This window comes from Ornithodoros turicata, chromosome 5, assembly GCF_037126465.1.
Source record: "Ornithodoros turicata isolate Travis chromosome 5, ASM3712646v1, whole genome shotgun sequence".
Taxonomy (NCBI): Eukaryota; Metazoa; Arthropoda; class Arachnida; order Ixodida; family Argasidae; genus Ornithodoros; species Ornithodoros turicata.
In genome coordinates, this window is record NC_088205.1 from 59,449,380 (window position 1) to 59,465,940 (window position 16,561).

At 47.8% G+C, this 16,561-nt stretch overlaps 1 protein-coding gene across 4 annotated transcripts in view; it reads right to left on the reverse strand.

Moving 5' to 3' along the window:
- Positions 1-229: 229 nt before the first annotated feature.
- The window catches only part of LOC135396094 (uncharacterized), a 36,285-nt gene continuing 19,953 nt past the window's right edge, over positions 230-16,561 (reverse strand). For 2 of the 4 annotated variants that reach the window (XM_064627133.1, XM_064627136.1), the window contains 3 exons: positions 16,011-16,067; positions 15,105-15,167; positions 230-1,058 (listed from right to left, as the gene is read on the reverse strand). In XM_064627133.1, the coding sequence (XP_064483203.1) occupies positions 909-1,058; positions 15,105-15,167; positions 16,011-16,067 (270 nt within the window). In that variant the 3' untranslated portion in view covers positions 230-908. Of the gene's footprint in view, positions 1,059-15,104; positions 15,168-15,751; positions 15,874-16,010; positions 16,068-16,561 lie in introns of all 4 variants that reach the window. The other 2 variants (XM_064627134.1, XM_064627135.1) reach the window with 2 other exon arrangements.

Consider the following 16,561-nt stretch of genomic DNA (forward strand, 5'->3'; position numbering starts at 1 on the left):
AACCTGCTAGGTTGTGCAAAAACCAGTGAGCTAGATGACATGAGACACGCAATGAACTTAGTCATCCGATTAAACACATATTTGGAAGTGCTTCATCTCGATCGTCATCCCAGTGGCAGTGAAAAAATTGAGCTGTCCCAAGCACAAATGTGCAAAGAGTCGCTTCATCACCCATTGTCGCTTTCATGTCAGTTGCAAACTGCAGGAACAATTCCAAACAAGACGAGACCTTTCCTTGTAGTCCTTTATTTTAACTTTTTAATATATGTTCTTGGCAGTGATTAGAAACAGTACAAAAAAAAAGTAACTTGAAGGCACTTGCTTCTGGGTATGTACAATGCCAAATTTGACAGCAGTTTTGACTAACTTAATAATGGCTCTCAAGTTGAGCAGTTGTAGTAAAGTAAGCTGCGACGCTCGCGCATTTCCTGTTTGGACCAGGCTACAGAGTTACATTTATGCACTCTGAGCGTGAATTACTGGTCAAGTAACATGTGGAACACAAACAAAATATGTGCAATACAATAGTTAACACAAGGAAGTGGTGATCAGATAACCAGCATGAGACAAGGCATGAACTGGGTAACAGAGGTAACATGGCATAAAACAATATGTAACAAAATGCCAAGTCGAGCCTATGTCCCAAGTGACAACAATAAGTCTCGCAACCTGTGCAACAAAAGTTAATAATGGCTGACAAATGTAAGGCATCACAACTTGGAAGTAGTGACTAGAAATTCCATTGAGTCATCAAGTGTGACAGTAAACACAAACACACGTGATATACACAGCTCACTATACTGCACTTCGTATGAGGAACAAGGCCTGTTGTTTCAGATCACACTTCCTCTGTGGCACAAAATGTAGATGCAAAACAATCCAACAAGATCACAACTGTGTGTGGCCATCTAAGGGCAATGCTGAGTGGGCTTATCTTCAGGAGAATAAGGAGGAGGCTCATCAGAGGACATCAACCTATCCCCCATCTGAAACTGGTTGTAGCATTCAGCTTTCTCCAGGGCCTTGTAGTAAGAAAGAATCACGAAGAAGTAATACAGCTGCAAAGAAAATGTTCAGAATGAGGCAAATGAATACTCCACATGTGCGAGGTGTCCAGTACTTTCTCAACTTCATGCAATCCCTATGCACCCTTGCATGGTGCAGAGTAAAATTTGGCAAAGAGGATGCATTTTCTGCTTTAATTTCAGTGACTAAATTTTGGTGTAGCTTAATAGCGGGTAATATTTTATTGTCAATACTCAGGGGATCAGTATTGAAACAGGTTTCCTTAAGCCGAGAGCCCTGTGCCAAACAACAATCTTATGTTGATGGTGATGATGATTCGGGTGTTCCATCACTACACACAATAGTCTACATTAGCTCACAGTATCTGGGTAAAATATGACGACGAGTCTCACAGTGCATTAAATGTTCACTGCTATACAAGATTTATGTTATTACTGTATAGATTTTTTGTTTCTTAGTTTATACTAAAAAAAAAAAAAAGAGCAACACAGATGCCATTTTTGTAGTTGAGTTATATGGCTAGGCAGACATCCTCTTGGAGTGTATATAACTACTAGATGATTAATTATCCAAATTCATTAGCAAACTCTTCAATTAGGGACCTTAAGGGAAATGAGAAAATCCTTGTTGAGAGTCATTCTACCTTTATAAAATGCTGAAATAAGCATGTGCATTGAAATACCCACTGCCAAATTTCACTGTGCAAGTGAGCAGAATCTGACACATGGGCACTCTAAAGGCCTGTCCAGAGAAGGACAACTACCAGAACAGCGTTTGTGCATGCTGACACACAAGAATGAAGATTCTCCCCTTAAGATATATGGTATTTAAAGGAGATCAACTAACTCCTGTCAGATCGTAAGGCATAGTCAAAGCGCAGCATCGGCCAATGACTGGCAGACCCCGATGTTGTGTATTGGTCTGGGTTGCCAGCCCAAGCAAGGCAATATGAGACGGAAAAAACGTGAGGATCGCTGTTTCCTGTCTTTGAAATCTGACTGGACTTTGCGCCGGCACTTACCGGCGACTTGAGAGAGTCGGTTCGAGCGTCTCGAACGGAGACGTTCTTTGTCATAGCATGAGTGTTGTAACGAACCCAACTGGACATTAAAAGTGGCGACGAGGTGTTTTCTTACTTCGATTCCTTCACGAGCACATCAATGGCAACGCTCCTTGGACAGATTGAGCCATTCGACATCAGCAACCAAGACTCGTGGCCATGCTACGTCGAACGTTTCGAGCAATTTCTGGAAGACAACGGCATCACCGAAGCAGCAAAACAGAGGTCAGTGTTTCTCAGCGTGTGCGGCACATCGACTTACTCGCTAGTACGTTCACTGACGCTCCCGAAAAAGCCTTCGGAATGTACCTACAGCGACATTGCACAGCGCTTGACAGACCACTTTGCCCCCAAACCATCGGAGATCCTTCGCAGGTACCATTTTCATAAACGGGATCAAAAAGCTGGAGAGAATATCATGGACTACATCACTGAAATACAGCGTCTCAGCGAGTTTTGCAACTTCCAGGATCTGGATAACGTGCTCAGAGACCGAATGTTTTGTGGAATCCAGGATCAAACGGTACAGAAACGACTATTTGCCGAGCCTCAACTGACGCTCAAGACAGCGATGGACCTTGCATTGGCAGCAGAAGCAGCATCACGTAACGTTTCAGAGCTACGGGCATCTGACGAAAACGTTCTTTATGCGGGCGGCAAGAACACCCGCCAAGAAGCCACATTCAAGTCCAGGCAAAGTGGAATGACTCAAAGAAAGTGCATCAGCTGCGGGGAGAACCATGACAGGGAGACTTGCAGGTTCCGCAATGTCACATGCAACTTCTGCCAGAAAAAAGGTCATATCGAGAGAGCATGTTTCAAGAAGCAACATTCACTCAGGAAGGACGACCAGCAGTCCACTTCTGAGCTACACAACGTCTTAGACAGCGCATCCAAAACCGAAGAGGTTTACGATATGTTTCATTTGGAAGCGCCAGTCCACTTCTCACGGACTGAACCTTTTCGAGTCGAGGTCAAACTCGACGGCAACCCTGTAACAATGGAAGTCGACTCAGGTTCCAACCCATCAATCATAAACGAAACTGTGTACAAGCAACTGTAGCCATACAGCCCGTCCCTCACGCCAGAGGATGTTGTCCTTCGTACGTGGTCTCATGACCAGCTCCCAGTGCTTGGTTCCCGAGGTGTGCAAGTCCAATACCGCGACAAAACGGCCAAAAAGCCTCTGCTCGTCGTACAAGGTTCAGGACCTTGTCTCCTTGGCAGATCTTGGTTTGACGACTTGGGAATCTGAATGCAAGGCATTCGCTCGCTTCCGGACTCTGCGACAAAGTGGCTAAGAGAGAAACTGATGTTCTGAGGCTGGAACAACATAGAAGGGACAGATACAAACAAAGCCTCAAACTGCCTAAGAAATCAACGATGAAAGATGAAAGTCACTGAAAAGGTTAGCCAGCTGTAGGGATCGAACCCACATCTTCTTGATTACCGGTCCAGGGTTCTACCTGTATCTGTCCCTTCTATGTTGTTCCAGCCTCAGAACATCAGTTTCTCTCTTGTTCAACAGGTGCCGCTTGCGTCGATTTCCGTCGTATGAATGTGTGTATGAGTGAGCAAAAAATGTAAGAGTGAAAGGAGGGTGAGTGAGAGTGAGTAGCTGGTTTCTCGTCCCTTCAGATGACGCACCCCGAAAGTCGCTGGAGAGGCGTGTTAGCTTAGCTCAATTGGTAGAGCCCTGGACCGGTAATCCAGAAGATGTGGGTTCGATCCCTACAGCTGGCTAACCTTCTGAGTGACTTTCATCCTTCAAAGTGGCTAAACCACAAGGTTTTCCAAGAAGGACTAGGGCAGTTCACAGGACCTCCGGTGTCGGTTGACATCACTCCAGATGCCATTCCCATTTTCAAGAAGTGCCGGCCTGTACCGTTCGCACTTAAAGAAAAAGTGGATGCAGCGACTGACAAAATGGTACAGGACGGAGTTTTGGAGCCGGTTGCATACTCAAAATGGGTAACACCGATTGTGCCTGTATGCAAACGGGATGGAACTATTCGGATCTGCGGTGATTACAAATGCACAGTGAACACTGAGTTCACCGGATACCTACCCGTTACCTACAGCCACAGAAATATTCGCCATATTATCAAACGTCAAGCTGTTCACGAAGCTGGACCTTAACCAGGCTTACCTGCAACTGCCCCTAGACGAGAACTCATCAAATATCCTGACACTCAATACGCCTCGAGGTTTGTTCAGAGTAAAGCGTCTGCCTTTCGGCGTTTCGGCAGCACCCGGAATTTTTCAACGCTTGATGGACACAATGTTGAACGGGATTCCCGGCGTAGCAGCATTTTTGGACGACGTCGTAATCTCCGGTTCGACACCCCACGAACATGACCAACGTGTTCAAGCAGTGCTCGACAAGCTGGGTCAAGCAGGCTTGCGAGTAAACCACCGCAAGACGCTGTTTGCTAAAAATGAGCTAGAGTTCCTCGGTTTCCACATCAATGCTAAAGGGATCCAGCCTTCGGAAAGCAAAGTTGCGGCGATTCACAATGCTCCAGAGCCTACAAACAAAACAGAACTGCAGGCTTTCTTGGGGCTGGTGAATTTTTATGAACGGTTCCTACAGAACAAGGCCACGCTACTCGAACCACTGCACCGACTTCTCGACAAGAATGCGAAGCGGGAGTGGACCAGCCAGCATGCAGTGACATTCAATAAGATCAAGAGTGCTCTGTCCGAAAATCTAATTCTGACGCACTACGATCCAACTAAGTCGATTAGTCTTGTTCGTGATGCTTCTCCTTATGGCGTGGGTGCTGTGATTTCCCACGTTCAGCCAGACGGACAAGAAGTACCCATTTCTTTCAGTTCAAGGACGCTCCACACCAGCGAAAGGAACTATGCACAACTGGACAGAGAAGCTCTAGCTATCATTTTTGGCATTACCAAGTTCCGGCAATACCTTATGGGAAGGAGGTTCGCAATATACACGGATCACAAGCCGCTGCTGGGCATACTGGGACAAGGTCGACAAACGCCTGCAGTCCTCTCACCAAGAATGCTACGCTGGACTCTGATGTTAGGATCCTATGACTATATGTTGCAATACCGAAGGGGAGCACAAACGGGGAACGCTGATGCCATAAGCAGACTACCCCTCGAGGCAGGTTCGGATGACAATCCTGACCCGAATCCGCCTGAAGTCCTGCTGCTAGACGCGGTACAGGAACAGATTGCAATAGAAACAGAAAAGGACGCCATTCTTGGCAAGGTACTCAACTGGACAGAGACAGGATGGCCTGAGTCAGCAATAAAGGACCAATCATTTCAACCGTTTCAAGTTCGGAGGAACGAGCTGTCACTCCTGAAAGGTTGCATCCTCTGGGGGAACAGAGTAGTCATACCACCGGCACTGCAGGCAAGCGTTATGAGTACGCTTCACGCAGGGCATGCCGGAATAATGAGAACGAAGGCTTTAGCAAGGAGTTACGTGTGGTGGCCAGGTATTGACAGTGATATTGAAAACACGGTCAGCAGCTGCCGGTCCTGCCAGATGACGCGCAACATGCCGCCACGAGAAGCTCCGCACCCATGGATTCCGCCGTCCAGACCTTGGTCACGGGTTTATCTCGACTACGCAGGACCTTTCTATGGACAAAACTTCCTGGTGGGAGTGGACACTTACTCACGTTGGCCGGAGGTCACACAGGTGTCATCGCTCTCCGCAACAGAGCTCATCAAACATTTGCGACGGATGTTCGCTACTCACGGACTTCCGGAAGTGATTGTCATAGACAATGGCACAAGCTTCGCGTCAGCCGAGATGCGAGAATTTACGAAACTAAATGGGATTCAACACGTCTTCACGCCAGTCTACCATACAGCTTCTAACGGCTCCGCAGAACGCATGGTACAGACCGTCAAGTCTGGTCTTTCAAGACTGCAAGGGAGCGACTGGGAATGTAGACTGTCAAGGCTGCTATTTTCCTTGCGGTCCACCCCGACTTGACTTGTTCGACTTGACCTGCTGCGACCTGCTAACGACAGACAACCGGACCTAAAGTTGCCTATGGCGGCGCGAAGGTTTAGCAGAGGTGACGCGGTGTTCGTACGAAGTTACAGAGGGGCAGACAAATGGTGTTCCGCGACGATTACGGCAACAGAAGGCAGCTGTATCTACAGAGTGCGACGCAGCGATGGATTAGAACACCGCGTACACGTGAATCAGATACGCCGCCGTCAAAAGAGCGGAGTTGGACCTCATCAAACAGATTCTGCAGACGACTTCCTACCGCTGCCTTCTTCACATGCGGGTTCTATGGGATAACCACACTGGGACAACTACAATTGAAGACGCACCGACACCGCTACGCCGATCAAGCAGAGAGCGGCATCCAACATTCTTTTACGGATGCCCGATTCCTCACTAAGGTGGGAAGGGATTGTTGTGTATTGGTCTGGGTTGCCAGCCTAAGCAAGGCAATATGGGACGGAAGAAACGTGAGGATCGCCGTCTCATGTCTTTGAACTCTGACTGGACTTTGCGCCGGCACTTACCGGCGACTTGAGAGAGTCGGTTCGAGCGTCTCGAACGTCGGAGACGTTCTTTGTCATAGCATGAGTGTTGTAACGAACCCAACTGGACACTAAACCCGACTATTTAACACAAAAAATACTACCTAACATTTCTTAGCAGCCGTTACACCAGTTTTCTGTACTTACGGGAGCCTTACCATACCTATGATTAGGGCCAGAAGTTTTCGGGTTTAACCCTATTTCTCCCCGCTTGTACCCCCTGAATGCAATTATCAGACTTCAGGTTAAACCCGATATTTGCGCCCCGACTGTGTCAGTAAAACCCGAGAAACCGGCCAAACGTAGAACATAGAGGAGGGCGCAAGCTAACTGGCCAGTCTCAATCCGTGTCGAGCCGAGCGACGAGTCAATCCAATCCAACATCTGCATGCGCACCAAGCGGCGGGCTTTCTGCGTTCTCCCCGGTTGTGGAAAGCGTCCGTGTCGGACGCTTTCAGTCACACTTATCACACGAACTTCGTTCAGTTTCACAACGTGCACCTTTGTGTGACGCCTATTCTTGGGATCAAGGCCTGCTGTCCTGATGGGCAGACCAAAGAAGACAGCCCACGGCTGGGCGAGGGACTACTCAGATCTTGAGGTTAAGAAGAAGACGCGCCTGGACGCTTTTCAGGACACCGGTGAAACACCTGCGGAATTCACGTTGGTCTGCAAGTACTGCTGCCTGGAGATTTCGCCAGATCCAGCAAAACAGCCTTATGATCGCATCAGAGAGCACGTGGCGTCGGCACGGCATGGTAAATTGAAAGCGGACTTCGAGAAGGCCGAGCAGGCGAAAACGAAACAACAAACCATCTTCGACATTACCGTAAGACAGTGGAGCAAGGAAAAAGAAGACTGGGCCTGGGTACTTTCTCAAGCGTGCAGGCCGGGCCAGAAAATGGCGGCCTGTGTCAATCTCTAGATCACGTCATAGACAAATTTGTGGCTGTCAAAGCAAGGAAGATTATGTTAAATATTAAGTTCTTATAATCCCATTTAGTTTATGCTATAGGTTTAGGTCATCAAAATTGTTGATTACAACATTGACTCCTACTTTAGATTTCATGTTAAGGTTATCTAACAGCTAGGTGTCAGACAGGGGTGCAATTTCACTGCTTGCCATGGATTCCCTAGAAACTTTACAGTTTCGTCAACTTTCACCATAGAAAGGAGGGTAACAACTGCAGGAGGCAAGGGAGCAACTGTTTATTGTTAGAAGAAACAGCAGTTAGTCCGTAGACACCCCATACACTGCTGTTCATAGCTGTGACAGCATAGTGCGTAAAAGTGGCAGGAATCTGAACTCTCACCTCTCTGGTTGCTGGTCAGGTGTCCTACCATTGCACTATGCTGACATTCAACTTGGTCAACATACCAAGGCATCAGTCATGATTAAGACCCCCGGTTTTCCGCGAATCCGGGATTCATCACGGAACCCTTCGTTAGGCAAGTAATTTCGTGGATTCCCCTATTTGGCTCGGAATTTCGCTGAAGTCTTGGTAGGGTGCGATTGGCGTGATGTGGACAGTTACTACGATATGCAGCTTCCCAGGAAAAGTATTTGAGTGCTCACGCAAAAGACAGTCAGATAAACATGCGCACCAAAGTACAGGAGACCCCTGAGAACTGACAGGACTTCTGTTGACAACAGTGCTGCGCCCATGACCCTATCTAAGTACTTACGTTTCGCACGGACAGCCCATGCATCTTGTGCCGCATGTTCCCAATACATGTTGCCACGCTTCTTGTTTGACGACAATGGTAACGCGCGGCAGACATCAAGGTCAAGGACAAGCAGCACTTCGTCAGCAATCTGTTTATGCCGCGAGCCTTCAACGTTGCGCATTCCATGACTGACGCCCGAACCTTGACGATGCGCATTGTCCCATCTCGATTATTCCCTGCCGCACAGGGGTGGATCCAGACCCTCGGTTTGTCTGGTACAGTAGACTCTCGTTAATTCGAACTCGAGGGGGCTGGGGTATTTGATCGAATAAACCGGAGTTCGAACTAACGGGAGACGCTCTCCTGGAAGGGGGCTTGGGCACAGGGAGCGCATGCAGATGTGTCGCGATGCACTTAAGAGTCGTGTATTACGTTCGTGGTACCGGTGTCACTTCAAGATGCATTTATATTGGCCTAATTCAAATTGTTACTGCTGCCGAACTCCGCCGCTACCGTTGTTACGTTCCCGATGCCGAACCGATGTTACGGCGGAAAAAACTCCCAGAGCGTCGCAGCAGTTAAGACTTTGAAAGAAATACAGGATTTATATCGAAAGGAAAGTTAGGTAGCAAGCGAGCTGGTGGTGACGATCCATGACTTGAAAACCCGAGATGAGGTAGGGACAAAAACAGACAAACACAATGAGACCGTGTTTGTGAGAACGGGTTGTAGTAATGTCGAGACCGTGTTTGTGTTTGTCTGTTTTTGTCCCTACCTCGTCTCGGGTTTTCAAGGATTTATATGTTCACAAGAAGTCACTTACAGAAATTATGAAGCAACTTAGGGTTGAAAGCAGTCAGTATTTCGCGCTTGCAACGGTTTCCTTTAGCGGGACTATTAGCATCGCTTTTGATTCGGACACAAGTTCAAGCGTGGCATCCGCATTTTTCTCGGAAGAAAAATGGCGCACTGTCATATCCAGCACCGATGCTACATCAGATGCACTTTGCGAGACAGGTTCGCGGCTTGGGTAGTCTGAATCTTCGTCGCTACATTCCCCACGGTCCTCTGGTCTAGTTTGGCTGGCGCACGAGGCGGCGACGATGTCCGCGTCAGTTAAGAGCCCAGTCTCCACGCCATCGTCTCTGCTGACACGGTGCAAGTTAGGGAAATAAACGATGACAGTGAACAGGTTGTAGAACGATAGACAGTCGCAAAGTCATAAAAACGACTGACGGCACGCGATCACACCTCCTCCACCCTTGATGGCCTCAAGAGGAAGAGAGAGATAGATGAGAGGGACAAAGGGAGAATGCAAGCGTTCGCGAAACTCCTTGCTGTCGTCAAGAGGAGAGAGCGTTCTTGAACAGCGCAAAATGCTGAAAGAGCATGGGAAGCGTATGGAAGGTCAATAACCAGGGAGATATTTGGTGCTGTGACCCGTTCCTGTCTGACGCACGAGCGCTGTTGGTTCGGATTATGCGGTGTATACGCTCGTCTGTTTGAATTACCGGGAGTGTCTCCCCATTGAAATACATGTGGTTTGGACGGGACTCAGACGAGAGTTCGAATCATCCGGAGGTTCGAATTAAGCGATTTCGAATTAACGAGATTTTACTGTATAAAATGATCGCAAGCCCCAAGCCGGAGGCATTCAAAAAGTCAAGTGTGCTCTTGTGCGCATCTCAGCAAGAGCTCAAGTATTCTATCTGTTGCATACCGGTATTCGGTAAAAAGGTTGTAAGTGCTACTGAGGGCAGCTGAGGGTCACCAAGTTGCTTCTAACAAGGTGGCCAATGCAATGTTTGCATCGTGGGGCTATCTGAAAGCTGCATCACTGGAGAATTATGTTGCCCTAATGATGCAGGAAGGAGTAGAAGAGGAAAATCTACGTGGGAGAAAATCTAAAAAGCAGCAGGCAGCTCAGGAAGCACAAGAGATCCTTCAAAAACAGTGAGAGCTGGCAGTACTTCAAAAAAATGAGTGCCTTGGACCCACTACAGGTCAAGTCTCTGGCACATGAGCTCACCAAATTCAAGAACATTCCAGCCATAGAAACAGAAGGTTCAAACCTCCTGGCAGAATCGCTACTTTAACTGAGGACAGCCAAGAACCTGAAGTCTGCAGACCATGACTTGGCTCCATCAGTGTCTAAGCAGTTCAACCCACCTCCTCAAGCCTTCGACATAATTGGGTTTTAAAATGGAATGAGGGTGCTTGCTCCGAATTTAGCATCTACCGCAATCAAGTATTTCTCAAGACTTATACTCCGCAGACGCTGAAAGATCTTTCAGCAGGTATAAAATCATTGTAGACTACAGACTGTATTCTCAATTAGAGGAGAACACAAAATATTGATACGGGCAGCACAGCGTGGCGATGGCAATGATTTAATGCATGAGAATGGTTGCGCGTGACATGCGCCCGCCGCTGCTAACACCACCGTCGTCGTCGTAACATTGCCCCCCTCCACGAGGCGTGACCTCCGGGGCACGACAGATGGAGAGTGCAATGCTATGGGGGGGGGGGGGGGCACAACAGGTGTCGACGATGATGAGCAAAGCAACGGTGGGGCGAATGATGGAGATGTGTCCCGATGCGGTGACGTACAAATGGTGGACAGGTGGGCGATGATGGGGCGCTGGTGAATTGACGCTGTGCTGCCTCCACGGGGTCAATGATTTAATGCATGAGAATGGTTGCGCGTGACATGCGCCCGCCGCTGCTAACACCATCGTCGTCGTCGTCGTAACAATATCAAGTAATGCTGAGACATAACAGGGCTTTGAATCTAATCTGATAAATATTTTTCGTTCCCACATTACCCAAGAACTTGAAGTGTTTCCCGTTTCAAGCAGCCGTTGACTCCTTGCTGCGGAAAATCGCGGAATTTACTAGTCAGTGCCGCAGAATTTTGAATTGGCTGCAGCAGAAAACCGGGTGCCTTAGTCATGATGACATGAACAGACACACTCTAGCTAATTCTATCATTTTTTTTTCTGATGTGCACGCACAAAGACAGAGTCTGAGGCAGGTGGCATTTTTGCATGCAAAGATATGTGTACAAAGTAGAGCACTGCACGGGCCACCCACGCCCGCACCCGACGTCTTCTATAGATTTCCAGCCCGTACCCGACTGTTTCCATGCTCAGGGCCGGTCCCATCCCGCCTCTGCTGTATGTGTTCTCGAAGCTCAGAGGCGTATTTAGATTTACTAAGGAGCACAAATGGTACAGTGATACTGTGATGTTACACGTATGGTGCGTGTGGTCTGTTCTGTAAGTCTGCGCAGTGTGGTGACATGTTGCGCATGCCGCAGGGTAGGAATGCGGATAATTTGGACCACCTGGGGTTCTTTTGACATGCGCTATGCTCTGGTCTCCCTTCAAATCCACGTATTGAAAGAGCACAGCGCAATGAGGAAAAGGACGCAGCTAATTGGTGGAGGGTGAGGAGGTATGCTCTGTGTTTTACAAGCTGCGTTTCTCTACCGGCAAGTCGCTGTGTGCTTGGTGCTTGCTTGCTGGCTTGGGAAGACAGCACACAGTGGCGCGTGGGCGATATGTATATACTAGGGCTGTGCGACTCGGATTTTCGAATACGAATCGAATAGCTCGCGCTATTCGGTTGCTATTCGCATCCGAAATTTACTACTCGAAACTTTCGAATAATTTGCTGATAGTTTTCGAATAATTTTCGAATAATTATCGAGTATTTCATGGCGTGGAGTACACAGTGAACGCAGTGAAGGCTTACTTTTAGGGACTCTAATACCCTTCACTATCGGGGCGGGCACTACACGCGTGCCATAGCCACAAACAAAACACGACAGAGCACAGCACACGCGCAACGCAGACGCATAAACACGCTGACCGCTGACAAACGCACGACTATTTGAAAGACAGTCCACTTCGTGCGCGGCGCCCTTCCGTTTGGCCTGGCTTTGCTTGTTTCGGGAGACAAGCAAGGAACGCAACCCGCAACCACGTGCTCTACGTGCGCGCGCCCCTTTCCCTGCAACTTTCCTTCTCTCCAAGAGAAGTTGAAAGCACGTGACGCATGTGATGCGATGCGGTGACAAGATCGAAAGTGGGCTTGGCGATTCGATCGTAGCAAGACAATGGACGGAAGCATGCAGAACACAAGTGAGGACGCAGATGGAGACGAAGGAGCTCGCAAGAGAGCAAACCGAAGCGCTGTGTGGGAATACTTTCAACGAAGTTCGGCCATTTCCGCTACATGTAAAAAATGTTCTGCACCCATCCAAACACCCACGGGGACTACGAGCAGTCTTGTTAACCATCTCAAGCGGCACGTGTTGCTATACAAAGAGTTCCAGAAGCGGACTGAAGCCAAGAAAACTGAACAGCGAAGAGTTGACTCTTTTCTGAGAAAGGGACAGGTACCACGGTGGTAGGAAAGACGCACTGGACGTGAAAATCGCACGCATGATCGCCTTGGACTTCCAGCCATACAGCAACGTCCAAGATCGCGGGTTCCAAGAGTTGTTAGCTGAGGCAGTGCCTCATTATGAGCCTCCTTCGCGAACAACGCTTTCGCGGACACTGATTACAAGGCTGTACCATGAGACAAGGAGTAAGGTTCAAGCAGAACTGGATGCTGCTCTTGGAGATGGAGTTGAGTCGATGTCGTTTACGTCCGACATGTGGACGTCGCTGGCCAACGATAGTTATATAAGCCTCACATGTCATTTCACCGACGCGAACTTCACTGTCAAGAGGTACAGCCTTGACACATCGCTGTTCTCGGGACGCCATACCGCCGCGCAAATAGCGGAAGTCCTCGACAACTTGGTGCAGAGCTGGAATATACCAGTCGATGAATTCCCCGTGTACATCGTGACAGATAACGCTCGAAACTTCAGGGCAGCCGCACGGGAGCTACCGTGGATCGAGAGACCATGCTTCGCTCACTCGCTTCAACTGGCTATTCAGACAGCGAAAGAGCAAACTCCGGTGCTTGGAACCCTCCTCCGCAAAGCGCGAGCCATCGTGGGCCATTATAAACATAGCCCGCAGGCTCAAGAGCGCCTGGATAACTACCAGAAGAAAACTGGGAATACGCCACTGCATCTAATCCAAGACGTTGAAACCAGATGGAACAGCGAATACAACATGCTGAATAGACTTTTGGAACTCAGGGAGCCTGTGACAGTGGATATGGCTAACAGTGAGTGCATAGTGGACTGCTTTACTGGAGCTGAGTGGCGACTAGCTGCGGACTACATCCAGGTTCTAAAACCTTTTGCTCAGGCCACAACTGAGGCAGAAGGTGAGAAGTACCCAACACTGTCTTGTCAGGTCCCTACCCTATACTGCATCATACAATCTCTGAGAATAACCGGCAGAACTAAAATGACTGCCAACGGCTGCGCTTTTGCTGCCAATGTTAAGAAGAGCCTAAGAACTCGCTTTCCAGACTACGACATGGACAAGGATGCGTGTGTGGCCATGTTTTGCGACCCAAGATATAAATTGGTGGTGTTCCATGAGGACTCTGCTCGAGAGGAGTGGCTCAAGTCAGTTGTCTTGGAGGAAATGGGCCAACATGTTGCCACAAATATGGAACTTGAGGTCGAGCGCACGGAAACTGCAGCAGCATGCTCTTTGTGGTCAGCCTTCGACAGGGTGGTTGAAACACGGCACAACAAGTTTGATCCATCCAGCGAATTTCATTTATACAGTGCTGAAGGTGCGGTAACTAGAGGCAGCGACCCGTGCAAGTGGTGGAATGAGGTAGGCCAACACAAATTTCCCATTCTAGGGAAACTAGCACGCAAGTATCTTGGTATACCTGCCACCTCGGCCTCAAGTGAGAGAGCATTCTCTGTGGCAGGAAATGTTGCAACGCCACGAAGAGCATCTTTGCTCCCTAGTCACGTTCAACAGCTCACATTCCTTCATGATAACTTGTGATTGTGAACAGTCTCTATTGCAGCCTGCTGCGGGCTGGGCAGAATTCCAGCCTGTTTTGTGAACTATGTGCTGATATTTGCTAATTATGAACATTAAATATTAAATAAACAATAGGTGCATGTAAATCACTTCTGTACATTCCTATTCGAAAGTATTCGGAATTTATTCGAAAATATTCGAATTCCTAATCTCACAACTCGTATTCGATTCGCACTAGATTTCAACTATTCGGAAGCTATTCGCAATCCAAATTTTGATCGCACAGCCCTAGTATGTACCTTTGCGGATCAAGAGAGACTCATTTCCGCTCTATTGTGCATGCACCGGTGTTATTCCTCCTTCTCGAACTCTCACGCGAACTAACTATGTCAGAACACCTAACCTAGCTGACCCTCGTGCCGGACTTGCTCAGCGCACCCGCCACACCAAACGTCCCCAAATGTTGTGAGCGCACGTGTTACATCCAGACCCATTACAAGAAATAAGCATGATCACATATAATAAAGTGAGAGTTCTCAGATGAGAATACTATGATACACCAAACCCAATGAAAACAAAAAAAGTGACATTAAAATTCGGCTGTGCAGTCTCGCCAAATATGTTCGTGTACATGCCCCACCATGGTCGGCGTTGTCAAGCCCTTACCTGGCCCGGGCCCGGTGTCTGAAACTCGAACCCGGCCCAGGCCTGCACAAAAAACGCAAAGCCCGGGCCCGTGCAGTGCTCTAGTACAAAGTCTATGCCGTAGTACGTGAACACTGTGTATGCTGAAGTACACGTGCAAAATGTTCAAGACTGTGAGAAGGAGGTCGCTCACATGCTGGATTTTGTGCAAGTGTAATGTTTTGATAGCAGGAAAACAAGGCACTCACATTCAAGATAAAGTACACAACCACAGAGACTGTAACAGATATCGCCATATATGCGTACATCGCCTGCAAACAACGGAAAGGAATTAGGAGAGTCGAATAATGAGAGTCCATGCTCTCATCAACCTGTCATGTCTATTACTTTTGTGGGAAACTATAATCACTAACAAATGCAAGATGACGTGTTATACTGAAAAATGGAGGAGCATCCAAGCTGTTGCAGAAACAAAATGTTTCATGAGTCCAAAAAAATGCTGTTGATTTCCATCGAAGTACGAACGGTCACAGTTTAACAGCCATGAAGTCTCCCTCTAGCTGCAACAGCTGGTAACATAATTCAATGAGCTAGATAATTAATTAGGTATGTCAACTAGAGCAAAAACTCATGATTTGAACCTGACTCTACCAGGTGTACGTGGGACGGATTATGGGCGTGGCGAGGGGGGGTGTTTCTTGTCTGAGCACATAGGGGGGAGAGGAGAGAGAAAAATCCAATGTATAAGCTGACATTTTTTGTGTTTTTTTTTGGGGGGGTGGGGGTGGGGGAGGGGGGGCAACATACTCTCTCTGTGTGAGTAGAGCACTTGGTGGAGGGCCACGGACTACTTAAAACAGTTTCATAATATAAAAACATTTTCAATGGCCTGTACCCATAAAATCTGCGACCTCTGCCGAGTGCTCCAATGCGTTCTTGTGTGATAGCAATTCTTGATAGATCGCATACGATCTGTTGCACTGCTGTGATAGGTGAATGCACTGAAAAACGGCCTGTCTAGAATGCAAAAAAACGGGCAAACTTTATGACAACCTACATTACAGGGAACAGGAGCCCAGAGAGAATTTGGAGACTTACAACTATCCAATGCAAAGATACCAAACTATGTAACAGTTACAGTATAACTGCCTTACACGAGAGGAGTCTGTCTGGCTGTCCATTGTCTTGGGGTCATTTCCCACCGCGTCGTGCTAAAAAAGAAAAAGAAACATGTTATATAACAAGACACTTAAAATACTTAAGTTTCCTAGTTTTCAGGTTAAACTTGATTTTTCACAATACTCGCAGCACGAACCAACTTTCTAAAATCCAGGCGTAACCAATTTCTCCCCGCGCTCCACGAGGTCTTAAGTTCAGATACCGCCATAGCAAGGAATGAAAGGGATCAATCAAGTCATCAACCTCAATCATTTAACCACCCAAAGAAAAAAGACACCTGTGCATTTTGCAATGATGCTGCGGGTTGCTTTCCAGCTTTAGCCCATGATGCGCAAATTTGTTGTGCCTGCTTTGAAGCAGCTGTGACGCTGAAAGAACGTTCTCTAGGCTGCACTACGTTCACAGACCAGAGCGGTCGCGAATGACTGCGCATGCAACAGATTATGTATGTAAACAAGTCAGGATGTAACACTCAAATGTGTAACGTATTATCTTTGTGCTCTGTGAAGGCAAGTGAATTGTAATC